Genomic DNA, 15,150 nt, shown 5'->3' on the forward strand with positions numbered 1-15,150 from the left:
AAATAGTAAAGGAATTATTTCCTTTTTTGTTCTTAAGTCCTAGTTTAAGGCTTTTTTCAAATTATTCTAGTAGAGCAGGCTAGAAATAAGTATTAAAAGTTTGAACTCTCTTTACTTACTAACCTCTTACTAACATATCTATAGAGATATAGATATAGAATACCAAGAGCTACAAATCCCTAATAACTAAAACCAGAAATAGAAATAGGAAAGTATATAAGTCCGGTAAAAAATAGATTCAGCTAAGCGAATATAAGATATTATTAAACTCATATAGTAAAGAATAAATAGATATATAATTAAAGCTAACTAGAGGCTCGAAATGAAATACAGGAACCAGAGGCACCTATTAGCTAGCTTTTAGGTACTCTTTCCTTTTAATATATATTTTCTATTACTAATAAAATATCCTCCGGAATTAGATAAAGCTATAATATAAATTTAATTTATTAAAGAAATAGATACTATTATTATATATTTTATAGAAGGAAATATTAATAGAAGTAATATAATAGAATAGTAAATAGACAGGTATAAGTCTATATAAGAACTATATATAGCTTATAGTAACCCAAATTCTTTTATTAAATAGGTATTCGGAAAGTATATCTAGGAGAATAAGAGAACGGTTAATAAATATAAGATCTATTTATCTATAGACTATTATTATACTATAGTAATTCAATTATATAATAAAAACTATCTATTCTTAATTCCGGATATTAAATCCCAAAAGGAAATACTAGAACTAGAGATATAAAGCAGCGAAAATCAAGCTATAGTAAATCTGGAAAATTATGAAATATTTCAGAAAAATATATAAAAGCTAGAAATGGAACTAGTATATATTACTAAGGTATTAGAGAAAGAATATCAGGTAATTAAAGGCAAGGAAGATTATAAAATAAATAGGTAATAGATAGGAAAAGAAAAAGATAGTATAATAGCTAGGTAATAGATAGAAAAGGAAGAAGATAGTATAATAGTAGGATAATAGATATAAAGTAAAGATAATAATAACTATAATCTACTGGATTAAAAGAAGAAGAATACTACTAATTCTTGTATTCTTAATAAATAAATTATTATTTATTTCAAAAAAAGAATAAGTAGTTTATATAATATATTAAAACTAGCCAAGGTATAGAAATAGACGGATTTGGATCTAATTAAGGTACTAATTAGTAATTCCTATAATATAGTTTACTAAACGGTAAACGGATTTTAATATAATAAGTATTTAAAGCCTTATAATAGAGATCTTAAGAAACTAGAAAATAAGAACTACTATAGGATAGTAGAAGACAATATTAATTATATTTTATATTTAATACTAGTTAATCCATTTTCTTAGTAGGAGGCACTTTAAAGATACTATAGTAGAAAGCTTAATATATCTTTATAAAAACAGATAGGTCTAGAATAAATAGGCCTGAAATAGATAATATTATTTTCTCTATTTAATATTCCCAAGTTTCAGGTTCCGATATTAAATACAAAAACCAAATAATTTGAGTTTTTAGAGATAATCTATAGGAATAAGATAGTAAAAGTACTAAATCAAGTATATAATAAACCAAAAAAGTTCGATTATTTTTGGGAAAAGGATACTTTATTATAAATTAGGAAAAAGTAGAAGAAGATAAGAATAACTAATTAGATTCCTATTAGAGATAGCTAGTAGCTTATATAGAAATATCGGAAATAGAGATTAGTATAAGATTCGAATTCGGATAATATATAATAGTTAAATAGTAGAATAGGAATTCTATTATTTGTTTGGATTAATTATTCTTTTATAGAAAGAAACTTTATTAGAAAATAGTAAAACCTATAAGAATAATATAATTTATTACCGGAACTAATAGCTTCTCCTTAAAGGATTTGGAAAATATAAATAATAACTTAAATTTAGTATTAGAGGAATAATAGTTAGGAAACGAAAATATAAATAAATTATTAAATAGATTTTTACTATATATAATAAAAGATTTTATTCTTTTAGTTATTATATATTATAATTAAGATATACTAGGTCAGGTAATTAATAGGTATTAATATGGCTTATATTCTAAAGAATAAATAATACTTATTATAGCTATAGATTCTTATTATATTCCAAACTTCCTATATTCTAGTAAAAGAACTAGAGTAAGGAAGAGCCAAATTTCGTTCTTTAGTTATAGTATCTTTATTCTAATTAGTAAGTCTCTAATATTACTACTATCTATTTAGTAAGTCTCTTATCTTAACTAAACCTCCTCTTTTAGTAACTCTCTTATTTTGGTACCTTTTGGTTTATAGCCCTTTAGTCTCTAGCTTATTAGAGAATCTATTCTTTTAGTATTCTAAAAAATAATCCTTTTTAAATATTATAAGTATTAGTAAAAAGCCTGGATTTTATTATAAGAATTATCTAGTATTTCTCTTATATAAGATCCTAATAAAAATCTTTAATACTAATATTATATTATAAATATAAGAAGTAGTATTTATAAGATATAAATATATATTAGATAAGTTCTATAGCTTATTAATCTCTATTAATCCCGTTTTATTCTTTAATACTAATAAAATAGTAGAATCCTATATCTTTCGTTTTACTAATTTAGTTAACCTAATATAATCTTATATTCCGTTTACTAATATTCTCTCTCGGACTATTATTCTAATATTATTATAATATATAATAAGACTCTTTCCAGACTAGTAATTTTTAACTCAAGTATCTGATTTTATTAGATATACCGACTTTTGGGGAATATTAAAAATCGGATTTGGATCTAAGTTTAATAAGATTTACTAGCTAAATATACTAAGTAAGATAGGACTCGAACTAATAATTACCGAGAAATAGTCTTAGAACTATACCAGGTTTATTATATCTCGGAAAATAGAAGCGAATCTAGTATAGAGTTATATAAATCTACTTTATAGGCTTACTTGCCTTTATAAAATCTATAAGGCTATACTATAAAATTCCTATATATTTCTGGAGATAGGTAAAGGATTTATATTCCAGAACTATACTAATCTTATTACCCAGTTAAGCTTATCTAATAAAACTAGTCTTATTATATTTCTTCCTAATATATTTTATTAGAATAAAGCGGAAAACTACTATAATTCTATATCTATAGTACCGGAAAGGGCTTTACTTATAAAGCTGCCAAAGGAATCCTATAGTACTAATAGTCTAAGAGAATAGCTCTCTAATATCGATTTTATATCTGATATAATCCCTTTACTATCTACCTATATAGACTCTAGTATAAGTAATTCTAATACTATGAGATCAAAATCCAATATAGAAATATATATCTCTAATAAATATTAAGAAACCCTTACTAGTAGTATTTTCCTGGAAATTTTAAAGGCTAATACTAAAACCGGGATCCTGTCCAAGTCTTTTGGCCCTCTTCGGATAATTAATAAAGATAATATTGGAATATATAGGTAAGACGAATCGGGGAAATTACAAGTTAGTAAATAAGATAAATCCAGCTAGTAATCAGAAACTAATAGAAATTACTTTAGATCTTATAGTATTAAAGGTACTAGAAGAGAATATATAAAAGCTGGGAAAGAACTTCTACTTATTCTTATTAGGAATCCAAAGTTTTATAATTATTCTTTCTAGATATATAATACCGGAAGTTAAATATTCCGGTTTTACTATTACTTTTAGGAGAGATAAGAAATAGCTAATAAGGCCTGGCTATAATTAAAGTCAGATTTCCAAGGCAGTTTAGTAGGATTACTTCCCTTATAATATTACTATATCCCAAAATAGACTAGTTTAATTAAGGTTTTATAGTCTTCTATTTTTAAATTCTTTTTTTTTTGCTCTACTATAAGGAAAAGGATATTTATAACTCTTTAAGTACTTGAGAGTTTATTATCTATTACGAATCCTAGCTTATAATATATATCTTAATATAATACCTAACTTAGTAGTTATTAATACTACTACTAAATAGGATTTGCTATATAATATCTCGGCTCAGATTCTAACTCCTGTAATTAGGACTAGGAACTATAATATTACTATATATACGGGAATACTATCTACTTAACCGGACTACTATAACCCAGTTTACTCTATTACTTCTTTATAGAGAAGTATAGCCGTATCTATACCGGGCTAGTTCTTATATAAGTCTCAGGGTAATATCTATTCCTATATAGCAGAAAATCCTATATACCAGAAAAAATAATAGATACTTTAACTTCAAGTATCTTAAAATCTATATATACCTTAATATCTCCTATATTTTCTTATAAGTTATATTTCATAGCTACTTTCGGATACCCTGACTCCCTCTTACTAGAAAATTATATTTATATTATTGCCCTTATACCTAATTTGTAATGAGTCTCCTTTTATAATATAATAGGCCTCTTTTATTATAGCTCTACTACCAAGCTTATAATATCCCTAATACTTATAAAGGAGTTATACGAGCTCTAAGGCCTTACTATAATACAGGGAATTATTATTAGCCTTAGTAGCTACTATAGTATACAGATTTATATAAGATTACTATATGGGTCGGTACCTCGGATTAAAGCGAGTAATAATTTTGGTTAGTATAAAACAACCCCGTATGCCCTATAATATTTATACTATAATTTCAATTATATAATTATTTACAAAGCATATACTAGGTATAGTAGGGCTGGTATATGTGGCTAATATGAGTGCTCGCCTGCGGCTCATATAAAGCCTTCGAAATTCATTAGAGTATTAGAATTTAATTAAGAAACATTAGAATAAGTAGTAAGTATATAAAGTTAGACAAAGTCTTAGGCTATGAAAAAGCAAGATTCCAAGTATTACTCGAGATCCAGAGTTGTCTCTTTATTCTCATCCTTTTTCTAAACCAGCCATTCTATTATTCTCTTAACCTCGCGCCGTATTAGTCAAGGAGCAGTACTAGAACCATTTCGTTTATAGCTACTACCTTAATTACCTCTTTAGTAATCTTAACCTTATTGCCATATTAGTTAAAGAATAATTCTATTACGGCCTCGCTCCCAGCTACTACCTTAACTATATCTTTAGTAATATTAACCTTATTACTATATTAGTCAAGGAGTAGTACTATTATCTTCTTACTAATATTCCAGTTCCCGGCTACTGCCTTAACTACTTCTTTAGTAATCTTGACCTCATTACTATACTAGTCGAGGAGCAGTACTATTACCTCCTTACTACTCTTATAGTTCCCAGCTACTTCTTTAAGTACCTCTTTAGTAATTTGGACCTCGCTACCATACTAGTCGAGAAGCAATACTATTACTTCTTTGCTACTATACTAGTTCCCGGCTACTACCTTAATTACTTTCTTAGTAATCTTGACCTTATTACTATACTAGTTGAGGAGTAATACTATTACCTCCTTACTACTGAGCCCAGCTACTGCCTTAACTACCTCTTTAGTAATTTGGACCTTATTACTATACTAGTCGAGAAGCAGTACTATTACCTCCTTACCGCTATTTCAGTTCCTAGCTACTGCCTCGACTACTTCTTTAGTAATTTGAACCTTATTACTATATTAGTCAAGGAGTAGTACTATTACCTCCTTACTATTATTTCGGTTCTTAGCTACTACCTTAGCCACCTCTTTAGTTACTAGGACCTTATTCCTTTTTAGACCTAATAAAAGTATTATTATTCCCTTATTAAATGACTTCATAACCTTGACTATATCTTCTTCTTTAACCTGAACATTATCTCTTATTTAACCTATTAGACTTATTATTAACTCTTGCTTCCCTATATCCGAATAGTATTAATCTATATAGGTTAATACTAGGTTGGCTATACTACTTAGTATATCTTAATAGTCTATTCCTTATATATATTTTCTTGTCTCTATTACTTATAAAAACAGATCCTCTGCCTTTGGCCACTGCTATTAATTCTTGTATATTAATATAAGGCTATCTATATCTATTAGTATATATAGATTCTCTTTTCCAAACTCTCTCTTATAATTCTCTATTACTTGTTAGAGCCTCTTTTTTACCTCTTTATACTCTTCCAAATCTCCTAAGACTAGTATTATATTATATAATCTTGCCGCTTTATTTAAAGCTGTCCTTAAATACTCCGGTACTAGAGTATTTACTCCTATTAAAGTTTTGTATTCTACTTAATCCTATAAAGTTCAAGGGAACTTTTCCCAATTCCAGACAAGTAGAAAATCATACGAGAATCTTTTTATTAAAGCCAGAGGTTCTTGACTCTCAAAATATCCGCTCTCTGTTTATACTAACTAGTATAGAGTAACTATAATAATAATAACAGCAAAATAATTCTTATATACTCGAATAATTATTGGCTTTAAAGCCCCTTTAAGTAGATAGACTAAGTCTTGCTTCCGGATGGGCTTTACCGAGGTTTGGAGAGTTCATTAAGTATTATATTTCTTATTATATTTCAAGGGCCTAGGTATATTCTTAAAAATAATATTTATATACTATCTATTATACCGAGTACTATTATCCTTTATTAAGGATACCTAGCCAAGGATATAGCCCTTACTCTTAATTACTACTATATTTCTCTTATTCCGAACCTCTATAGATACTTCTTTAAATAGAATAAATTCAATAAGTTACTACAAGAGTATCTTCTATAGAATATTATAGTCAGGTAATAAGCCAGCTATACTGGGATTATCGGAGTTCATACTGAGCAAGATATATATCTTATTATTAGATATAGTACTCTTGCAAGTATAGTATATATCTATTAGCTTATATAGAGAGAGTTTACCTAATTAACTTATTATATATTTTGGCCGGAAGATTACTTCCCTAATTAGGTAGGTTACTAAATGAATGAGACTTTATAAGCCTAGATCTGGATAGTCTTTATAGGAAAGCTCTAGCTTATTAAAACCTGAGTAGAAAGTATATCCGTTTATCTCTATAGAGCCATATATAATCAGAATACATTAAGCTAAGGCAACCTCCTAAAGTACCTAAATTGACTCTTTTTAGTAATTTCTCCGGATATTATTAACTGTTTACTAACTTACCCAGATATACCAAAACTATAATTATTTAAATAATTTGAGAATTACTTCTTGGGTCTTTTTACTAATTAATAAGTTCATAGACCCACCTTCTATAGTAGTATATATATCTTCGATTACTTAATTACTATTATATACTGCCTTTCCGAGATAAATAATAATACGGTTTACTTGGCCATAGATCTTTACTATAGACTAAATCTGGTATACTCTTTCTTGATTATTCTTTTAGTTAATGCAAATAGTATCTATTCATATAATTCATATAATAGAATAATCTCAAAGATGTAATAGTACTATATAAAGGTTTTCCGTAACGGGCAAGTCATACCTATATATAGAGATAAACTTGGAGGGTTCCAGACTACCCTATATATAGGATAAAGCTTTATACAGGTGAGTTCCCTTACTCGATTTTTGGAGGGAGTACTCGAAAATTTCGGATTATATAGGAGCAGTCTCGTTATTATATGGTATTAGGTAAAGCAAGCGAATATTAGACTCCGGGGAAAATAGAGGATAATAGTAGTAAGATATGGCATGAAATATAGTATATAGAAACTCGAATAAGACCGTATTAGATAGTTATAGAGTGGTATAATACGTTTGGTATATATAGTATTATTATTACAAATAGGCCCGTAATAGATATTAGACTATAGCCGGAAAAGTGGAATGCGGGATTCTATAGCTATATAAGATATGGCATTCTGTATTCAGTTATACTATATAGGCTATAAATGAAAAAAAAAAGGTATAATACTAGGAAAATATACTTAGATATAACTATTAGAAAGGGTAAAGCAAAATACTTTCGAATATATAAAAAGAAAGCAGTATTAATAATAATAAGAGATCTGAAACAGCGAGGCGAGCTACAAGGCAAAGCCACCAAGAGTTATTAGTAACCAAAGACGGATTATTATTTCCTTCTAGTACCCGAAAACCGGAATAATAAAACGCCGAAGGCCCTGTACTTTCTTCTCTTCAAAGAACCTTCTCTCTTTTAGCTCCCGCTAAAATTTCAAAGGCACCTGTCAGTAAGCGAATACCAGATCAGTGCCGTCTTCTCACTAACAATCGAAAGAATTATTTACCCAATCGGCTGTGGGTATAGAGAGATAAACTGCCAGTACTGAATGCCGACGAGAAGTGCTTTTTAATAGATCAATATTTGAAGACAAAATGAGGACTTAGCCGGAGCCTTTTATAGTATGACACGTTATGTGGCATTATCGTACTGTATTTAAACTATCGAAATGTCAAGAAGAGCAGATTGCGACTTGGAACTAATAATACATCCCGACCGATATTAATCCCTACTAGATTATCTTGGTCTTATTATAACTCGAATTATTACAGAAACCCAATTCTATTCGGCCCTTAATAGAGATAATATGCGAATTCAAATCCCGTATTAGTAGTTGCGGATATTACAAAGTAATACTATAGACTGTATATAATACCGCCAAGAAGAAGAAAAAGCCATGCGACTATAGCAGTAGTTCAGAGGACTCGAGTACTACAGGAGGGTTGTGTTATCTGGAGGGATGTAATGGGAAACCTAGTAGCAAATACGAGGGTCCTAGTAAGTTATTTTGATTATAGTCGTACCAAGGGAACATTACTAGTATTTGACTTAATGCGACCTAGGCAACCGCTCCGACGGCGGCTTTGACTCCGATAGCGTTGAACTGTGAGTTCTGACCCGGGAGAGCAGAGGCTAGTGAAAGAATGAAAGCTATGTCTCTAAGCGGGATATGCGGAGTATCTTCTATAGCAGCAAGGCGCGAGACTTCACTTAGTACTCTGTACTCTTCCTTATTACCTGTAATTTGAGCCATTTCCCATAGAATTTGCCCGACTATCCAAATATCATTCTGTTTCCGTGTTTTAATATCTTGAGCCAGTAGGTTCGGTTAATATCTCATCTCTGGCAATAGCTATTTTCGAGTTATACCTCCAATTCCGCTAGTATCGATTAGTATAGTATTGAGGTCTTTGCTAAGGATAATGTTTTCTGGTTTTAAATCCATATATATTATATTATTCTGGTAAAGAATATTAATTGAACGAGCGATCTGAACCGCCTATCGGTACTACGGGAAGTTGAGCTCTGGTAATTATAATACATTTTGCAACGTGCCGTTTGGATAGTACTCGAGAAGGATCCCTTGCAAACTGGTAGGATTATCGTCTTTGGCCTTTGCAGTTCGGTATGGATTGTCGGATATAACGACAGTAATAAGCCGCACGACACCCTTACTACTGCGTATCCGTTCCAAATTTCGCAGCTCCTGTTCCAAAACCTCAGTATCCCTCGGTACGTATAGTGGCCTGTCTACTTCCTTGTAGACATAGTCCATGCTATCAACGCATACCAAGTGTATACCATTACTAAGTTCTTGTATCTTCTTGATTTCCGACAAGTTTCTTGTACTACTACTGCCATTATATACCGGAAACCGTACCCGAAATGGATCTTCGCATATACAGAACCATAGATTGTCGACGATAGCGGCGTATTCGCTTTCCGTATCAAGTGATATCCTCAAATAGAGTCTCTGGCTATGCGTATCCTGCTGGCGTATAAGGAGAAGCTCGGTAATCGTATTAGCTAGGAGCTGTATAAGGTCGAAATCGATACAAAGGCAGAGGTTCTCGAGATCTTTCCGACGTTTCGTTACTTTGGCAAAGGTTCTGCTCTGGGCTGATTGGAGTTTGCCTTGAAAGGTAAGTTTGACATGCCACTTGCGATTGGGAGAATATAGAACAAGGTTCAGCCCTCTTGTCTTAGGCTCTATTCCCTTTCCCTCGGTCTCTTCCTTGTATGTCTTCGGTGTAAAATGAATCGTGCATGAGCCTAGGCGTGGAGTCGCAGACATAGCGGTAAGGATGATGCGCTTTCGAGATGGAAGCTCGACGTCAGCTTGGTTGCATTGCCGGGGAAACCTCGGGAAACGCGATCGTCCAGTCGTCACCCATAATAGTACTAGTGCATTCTTATCTCACGTGATTAACAAGAACTGATGCCGCTGACCTGATGGCGCGGAAAAGCTTTGGATGGGAACAAAAGTTGATGATGTAATTTCACTTAACCGAGATCCAAGGTCAACGCACGCCCAAGGTCAATGCACGCTCAAGTTTACCCGAATACTCGATATTAAATACTTAATTATTAAATAATTACTAATTGGAAAAATAAATTTCTTTAAGTTCTGTAAAGAGAAGAAGCCAAAGATTTAATATATAATTTTTCTTAATTAATCTTCAATTTTTAATAACCTTAAACTTAGCTTTTATTAAAATATTAAAAAACTTAATAATTTTAATTTAATATTTAATAATTATATCTATATAAGTTCTTTAAAGTTAATATTAGTAAGAATGCTTCATTATATATAGAAGTATAAGTATATAATATAAAAAGTTTATATTATTATATATTACTTATAAAATTTTACTTTTAACTTAAATTTTTAAATAAAATATTAAAAATTCTTAAAAGAAGCTTAAATTAAGAAATAATTAAAGAATTATATAATAAAAGCTTTCTTATATAAAACTTACTCAAAATGGTTATATTTCTTATATTAAATACTTATATAATTTGTAATTTATTATATATTAATTTATTAATATACTTTATTTTATATTCTTTACTTTATTATATAAATATTATAAGAAAAAATAATTAAAAAATACTTTTATTTATCTTTAATTTATTTATTTTTAATAAAAAAGAATATGTTTTTAAATAAAATATAAATATATTTTATTTATTATTAAAATAAATATTTCTTTTATGTAATTTAAAAGCATAATATATTTAAACGTTTTATAAAACTTTTAATAAATATACTATTCTTTTATTAATAATAATATTTTAAAAAAACTTAAAACTTTAAATAAATTATATTATTATATTAATATTTTTACTTAACTTTTAATTAGAACTGTTTTTTATAATATATTATTAATATAAGATTAATTACATTTATTATTTTCTTTCCTTTTATATAATTATTTTATAAATATTATATATTATTAATTTTCTGTTTTTAGCTTTAATATAAAAGAAGCCTTTTATATAAATTTTAATTTTTTATATTATAATTATCTTTGAAAAATAGTATACTAGTAATATAGAAATTTTAAAGTTAATTAGGTTATTAGCTCCTCATTTATTAAAGTTCAAAATTCGGGAGTTTTGGTGTAAAATGACCGTGCGTTGACTCTGGTCGTGCGTTGACCTTGGATCTCGGTTATGTAATCATTTGCCAAAGCTTGTGGCTGACGAATGGCCAAACTGCACTATGCGCTGGCCTTGTCTGACAACGAGCGAACTATAGGTGGGTGGGCAGTGACGGAGTCCTGCAAGAATCCTCGAGTTGGCATCTCCTGGTTTGCTACTTCCTCTTGATAACAGCACTTACTGAGCATTCTAGATCTAGAATAGGCAGTGATTAAAACAGGTCATGCAGCTCTCTCCTACCGCTCGAAACTGCGACTCAACCACGCGAGATGGGTGTCGACTGCGGCTTTGATATCTACCCTCCTCTGGAGCGCACGAAGGCAAACCAGGAGCAGTACGAGCTCTTCCTACGCGAGGTGGTCGACACTTACGGGCCGCGGGATAGCGATGACGCAAAACAAAGTGGCGGCGGCAGCGTCTTGCGTGTAAACGCCGAGTCGGAGGAATCCTACATTGACTTCGAGGTTGGCGAACATCCATACTTACCGCGCCAATGTGAGCACTTTCTGCGGTTCAGCTCCAAGATTAGCGGCAGGTCACTCGCTGAGCCATATATCCGAGGAGTCTGCAAGATCGTGAAGCGATAGCTGGGGGACCGCGTTTACTTTTGGCATGAGATGAACGAGTTTGGCCCGCATATTCGCCATTCCGGTTACTACAATTGGAATGAGATTCACGCTACGCGGAGGAAAATAAGGGAGCACAAGCAGCCAGACGAGGGAGAGTGGGGAGAGACAAATATACAGGACGAGGAGCAAGGTGGCGATGGGACGGATAGGATGGCTGACGTGCCAGCTAGCCGCGGCGGACTATATACGATCAAACCCATTACGGGCAAAGGACGGGGCTTCGTTGCTGCTTCTAAGATCTCCAAGGGTATACGTATACTGCTGGAGGTACCGCTCCTCAAAACGCCAGATTCCACTGGAGACATCAGTTCCGCAGAGACCATCGTCTTACGAGAAGTTAAGAGCCTCACGAAAGACTAGCAGCGGGCCTTCTTCGCGCTACAGAATGTGCAAGGACGTAGGTGCACCCCCGTACTAGGCATCGTTATGACAAATATGTTGCCGCTCGGCGCGAGCAACAGCGGTGGACTGTTCCTCGAAGCATCACGCATTAACCACTCGTGCCAGCCCAACGCGCAGTACGCATGGAACGACGACCTCGGCCATCTGACCGTATACGCCCTGTGCGACATCGATACTAATCATGAGATCACCATTTCATATATAAGTGGCGTCTCGCTGGGCTATGCGGAGCGCCAGCGCCATCTGATGGAAGCGTTCTCCTTTGCCTGTATATGCGAACTCTGCTCCCTACCGCTGACTGCACGCAACGATAGTAACTATAGACTGGACCAGATCCGGTCTATCGAAGATGCTGCCACCGACCTGGACCAGGTCCTCGAGCACCCTGCCAAGTCTCTCAGCCAGGTATACCGGATATTCGAGTTGCTAGAAGTGCAGGGCATCTGTGACATAAGCATTGTGCGGGCGTGCTTCAGTACCTTCCAGATCGCAGCCATGGTCGGGGACAAGGCCCGAGCCAAGGTCTTCGCGGAGAGAGCGTATGCCGCTCGGAAGGTGCTTGCGGGCGATGACAACCCGACGACGATCGAGTTCAAGCACCTCGCTGAGCGACCCGTGGACTACCACCTGTATGGTAAGAGGATGAAGTGCTATGACGATAGCTGGGAGGCTCCTCGGGAGATGTGCGGAGAGGATCTTGAAAACTGGCTCTGGAATACGGATGGGTGGTCGAGATACAGTTCCTCTTGATAACTGCAGATGCGGGGAGACTGGGGAAATTGGCTTTGCACAGTAATAAAGATTCAGATACTCTTTGGGTGTGGCTAAAGAATACACATCTTGATAATAATAAAAAAATCCTGTACAGAGTATCTATACCTAAAGCTTCAACCAACAGCCTCACCGTAACAGATTAGTCGCTGGGATACAGATCAGCCAAGCCTTTTCTGGACCGTTGCAGTATTCAAGGGAAATCCAACATGGCCTTCAAAATTATCCCACTTGAGAGAAAACAATCCATTCAAATCGGCATCCTTGAGAAGCTTGCAGTCTGCCTTGTGGCCTTTCTCATTCCAGCCAGCGCTCTGACAGGCCTTATTATAATAAAGTTAGCATCCTAGCGAGATACGATGAGCTCAGATAACAGGCTTACCCCGTTGCAGTACCAGAAGAGTGAGTACCTGGTACACTTCATCAAGGAGGCTGCCCGCTTACCGCAGCCGTGACAGGGTCTTGTACCATTCATTTCCGTCGAGAATTGTTGGACCCGGTCGCTCAATGCTAGCAAACTGTTTAGGGATAGTGGAAATATCTGGTGGGAACATATTGTTAGAAACGTAGACTAAGTTTGTGGTCTTGATAACAATGGTAATCGTACCTTGATATTCGTATGCTCCTCATGACGGATTCCCCTTTCAGAGGTCATGAATGTGTGACGCTGCGCGTAGAGAATCGCAGCGGTGTACCCTTTCCGGACCTGTGCAGGCGCCAATTCACTGCTCCGCCCGTCCGTGTAGAAGGACAGCGATCTGTCTCCGGACAGTACGAATTGAAAGTCTGACTGTCCGCAATTTCGATTGATAAGCCTGATTCTGCTGCGACTTCTAGTACGATCACTACTTGGTAAGGGTATATATAATTGTATGATAAGCCTAATTCTGCCGCGTTTTCTAATATTATTATTACTTAGTAAAAATATGTATAATTATATAATAAGCTTTAAATTTCTATTTAAAAAAACTCTAAAATATAAAATAAAGAAATATATATATAAGAATTTAAAATAGTTTTAATAATATAATAATTATATATTTAAATAAAAATTATAGCTTTATTTATTTTTATATATTAAATTAATATTTTTATTTTTATTATAAAAGAAAAGCTAATTTAATAAGAAATAAGAAAAAATAAAGCTAAAATCTTAATTAATAATTTTAATAAAAATCTAATAACTAATAATATATTAATTTTTTATTATAAGCTTTTAATTTATAACTTATAACTTATAATTTAATATAAAAATATCCGCTTTATTAAAAATTATAAAATACTTATATATTATACTTATATATTATTTTTTCATTTCTTATAACTTTTTTATTATTTAAATTTAATTTTTTTTATAAATATAAGAAGAAAAAATATAAAAAATAAAATAAAGTAATAAAATATAAAATATAAAATATAATATAAAGTAATAATTATAAATATAATTAATTTTGAAAATTAGCTTTTATAAAAAATTAATTAATATTTATTTTTAAAGCTTTATATATTTTTTATTATATTTTTTAATATTTTACTAAATATATAAAAGTATTAATTCTAATTAAGAAATATAATCTTATATAAATATTATTTAAATTTAAATTTAAATTTAATTATTATTAGTATAGCTATTTCTTTAGAAATTATATATATAATTACGGGATATAAAATACGAGATATAGATAATAAAATATAAAATACGAGATATAGTTATATAACTTTATATCTTATAAGTAACTCGACTAGTAAACTAGTATAAGGCACGTAATAGCAGGGTAATATACAAGTAGTTAAGGTAAATAAGCTACGGAGTAATACTTGCAAGTATAACTGATTCCAAGAATTAATTCTAATAAGAAACTAATTAATGCCCTTTCTAAAGCTAGGAGCGTCTCCCTATATATTTCCTAGTACTTAGCCGGGTATACGAAGCCCTTTACTTAATTAGGAAATCCCATATAATCTATATAATTCCGATTGCAAGCTATACCCAAAATAGGAAACTAGATCTATAATATCTAATACCTATCTATATACTATTATA

General features: G+C 32.0%; 4 protein-coding genes across 4 annotated transcripts; 2 read left to right on the plus strand and 2 right to left on the minus strand.

Annotated features, from left to right (window-relative positions):
• Positions 1-9,100: 9,100 nt before the first annotated feature.
• On the minus strand, positions 9,101-9,959 carry K444DRAFT_605883 (uncharacterized protein). The gene has a single exon (XM_024878891.1). The coding sequence runs from the start codon at positions 9,932-9,934 to the stop codon at positions 9,173-9,175; it is 762 nt and encodes a 253-aa protein (XP_024743801.1). The 5' UTR covers positions 9,935-9,959; the 3' UTR covers positions 9,101-9,172.
• A 1,416-nt stretch (positions 9,960-11,375) lies between these two features.
• K444DRAFT_1786 (uncharacterized protein) lies at positions 11,376-12,125 on the plus strand. Its single transcript, XM_024870799.1, has one exon. The coding sequence runs from the start codon at positions 11,574-11,576 to the stop codon at positions 11,889-11,891; it is 318 nt and encodes a 105-aa protein (XP_024743802.1). The 5' UTR covers positions 11,376-11,573; the 3' UTR covers positions 11,892-12,125.
• K444DRAFT_639076 (SET domain-containing protein 5) lies at positions 12,084-13,085 on the plus strand (the record flags this gene model as incomplete). The annotated part of the gene is made up of 2 exons (XM_024884334.1): positions 12,084-12,269; positions 12,318-13,085. The coding sequence occupies 2 exons, from the start codon at positions 12,084-12,086 to the stop codon at positions 13,083-13,085; spliced, it is 954 nt and encodes a 317-aa protein (XP_024743803.1).
• Positions 13,086-13,267: 182 nt separating this feature from the next.
• K444DRAFT_515049 (uncharacterized protein) lies at positions 13,268-13,860 on the minus strand (the record flags this gene model as incomplete). The annotated part of the gene is made up of 3 exons (XM_024873564.1): positions 13,268-13,429; positions 13,603-13,647; positions 13,714-13,860. Coding segments are annotated over 3 exons (354 nt in total), but the record flags the coding sequence as incomplete, so codon positions are not given.
• Between the last annotated feature and the right edge of the window lie 1,290 nt (positions 13,861-15,150).

This window comes from Hyaloscypha bicolor (assembly GCF_002865645.1).
Source record: "Hyaloscypha bicolor E unplaced genomic scaffold K444scaffold_10, whole genome shotgun sequence".
Classification (NCBI taxonomy): Eukaryota; Fungi; Ascomycota; class Leotiomycetes; order Helotiales; family Hyaloscyphaceae; genus Hyaloscypha; species Hyaloscypha bicolor.

What these genes read in the sequence shown, in the direction of transcription:
- K444DRAFT_605883 (XM_024878891.1), bottom strand. Translation starts at nt 9,934, where the DNA reads ATGTCTGCGACTCCACGCCTAGGCTCATGCACGATTCATTTTACACCG.
- K444DRAFT_1786 (XM_024870799.1), top strand. Translation starts at nt 11,574, where the DNA reads ATGGGTGTCGACTGCGGCTTTGATATCTACCCTCCTCTGGAGCGCACG.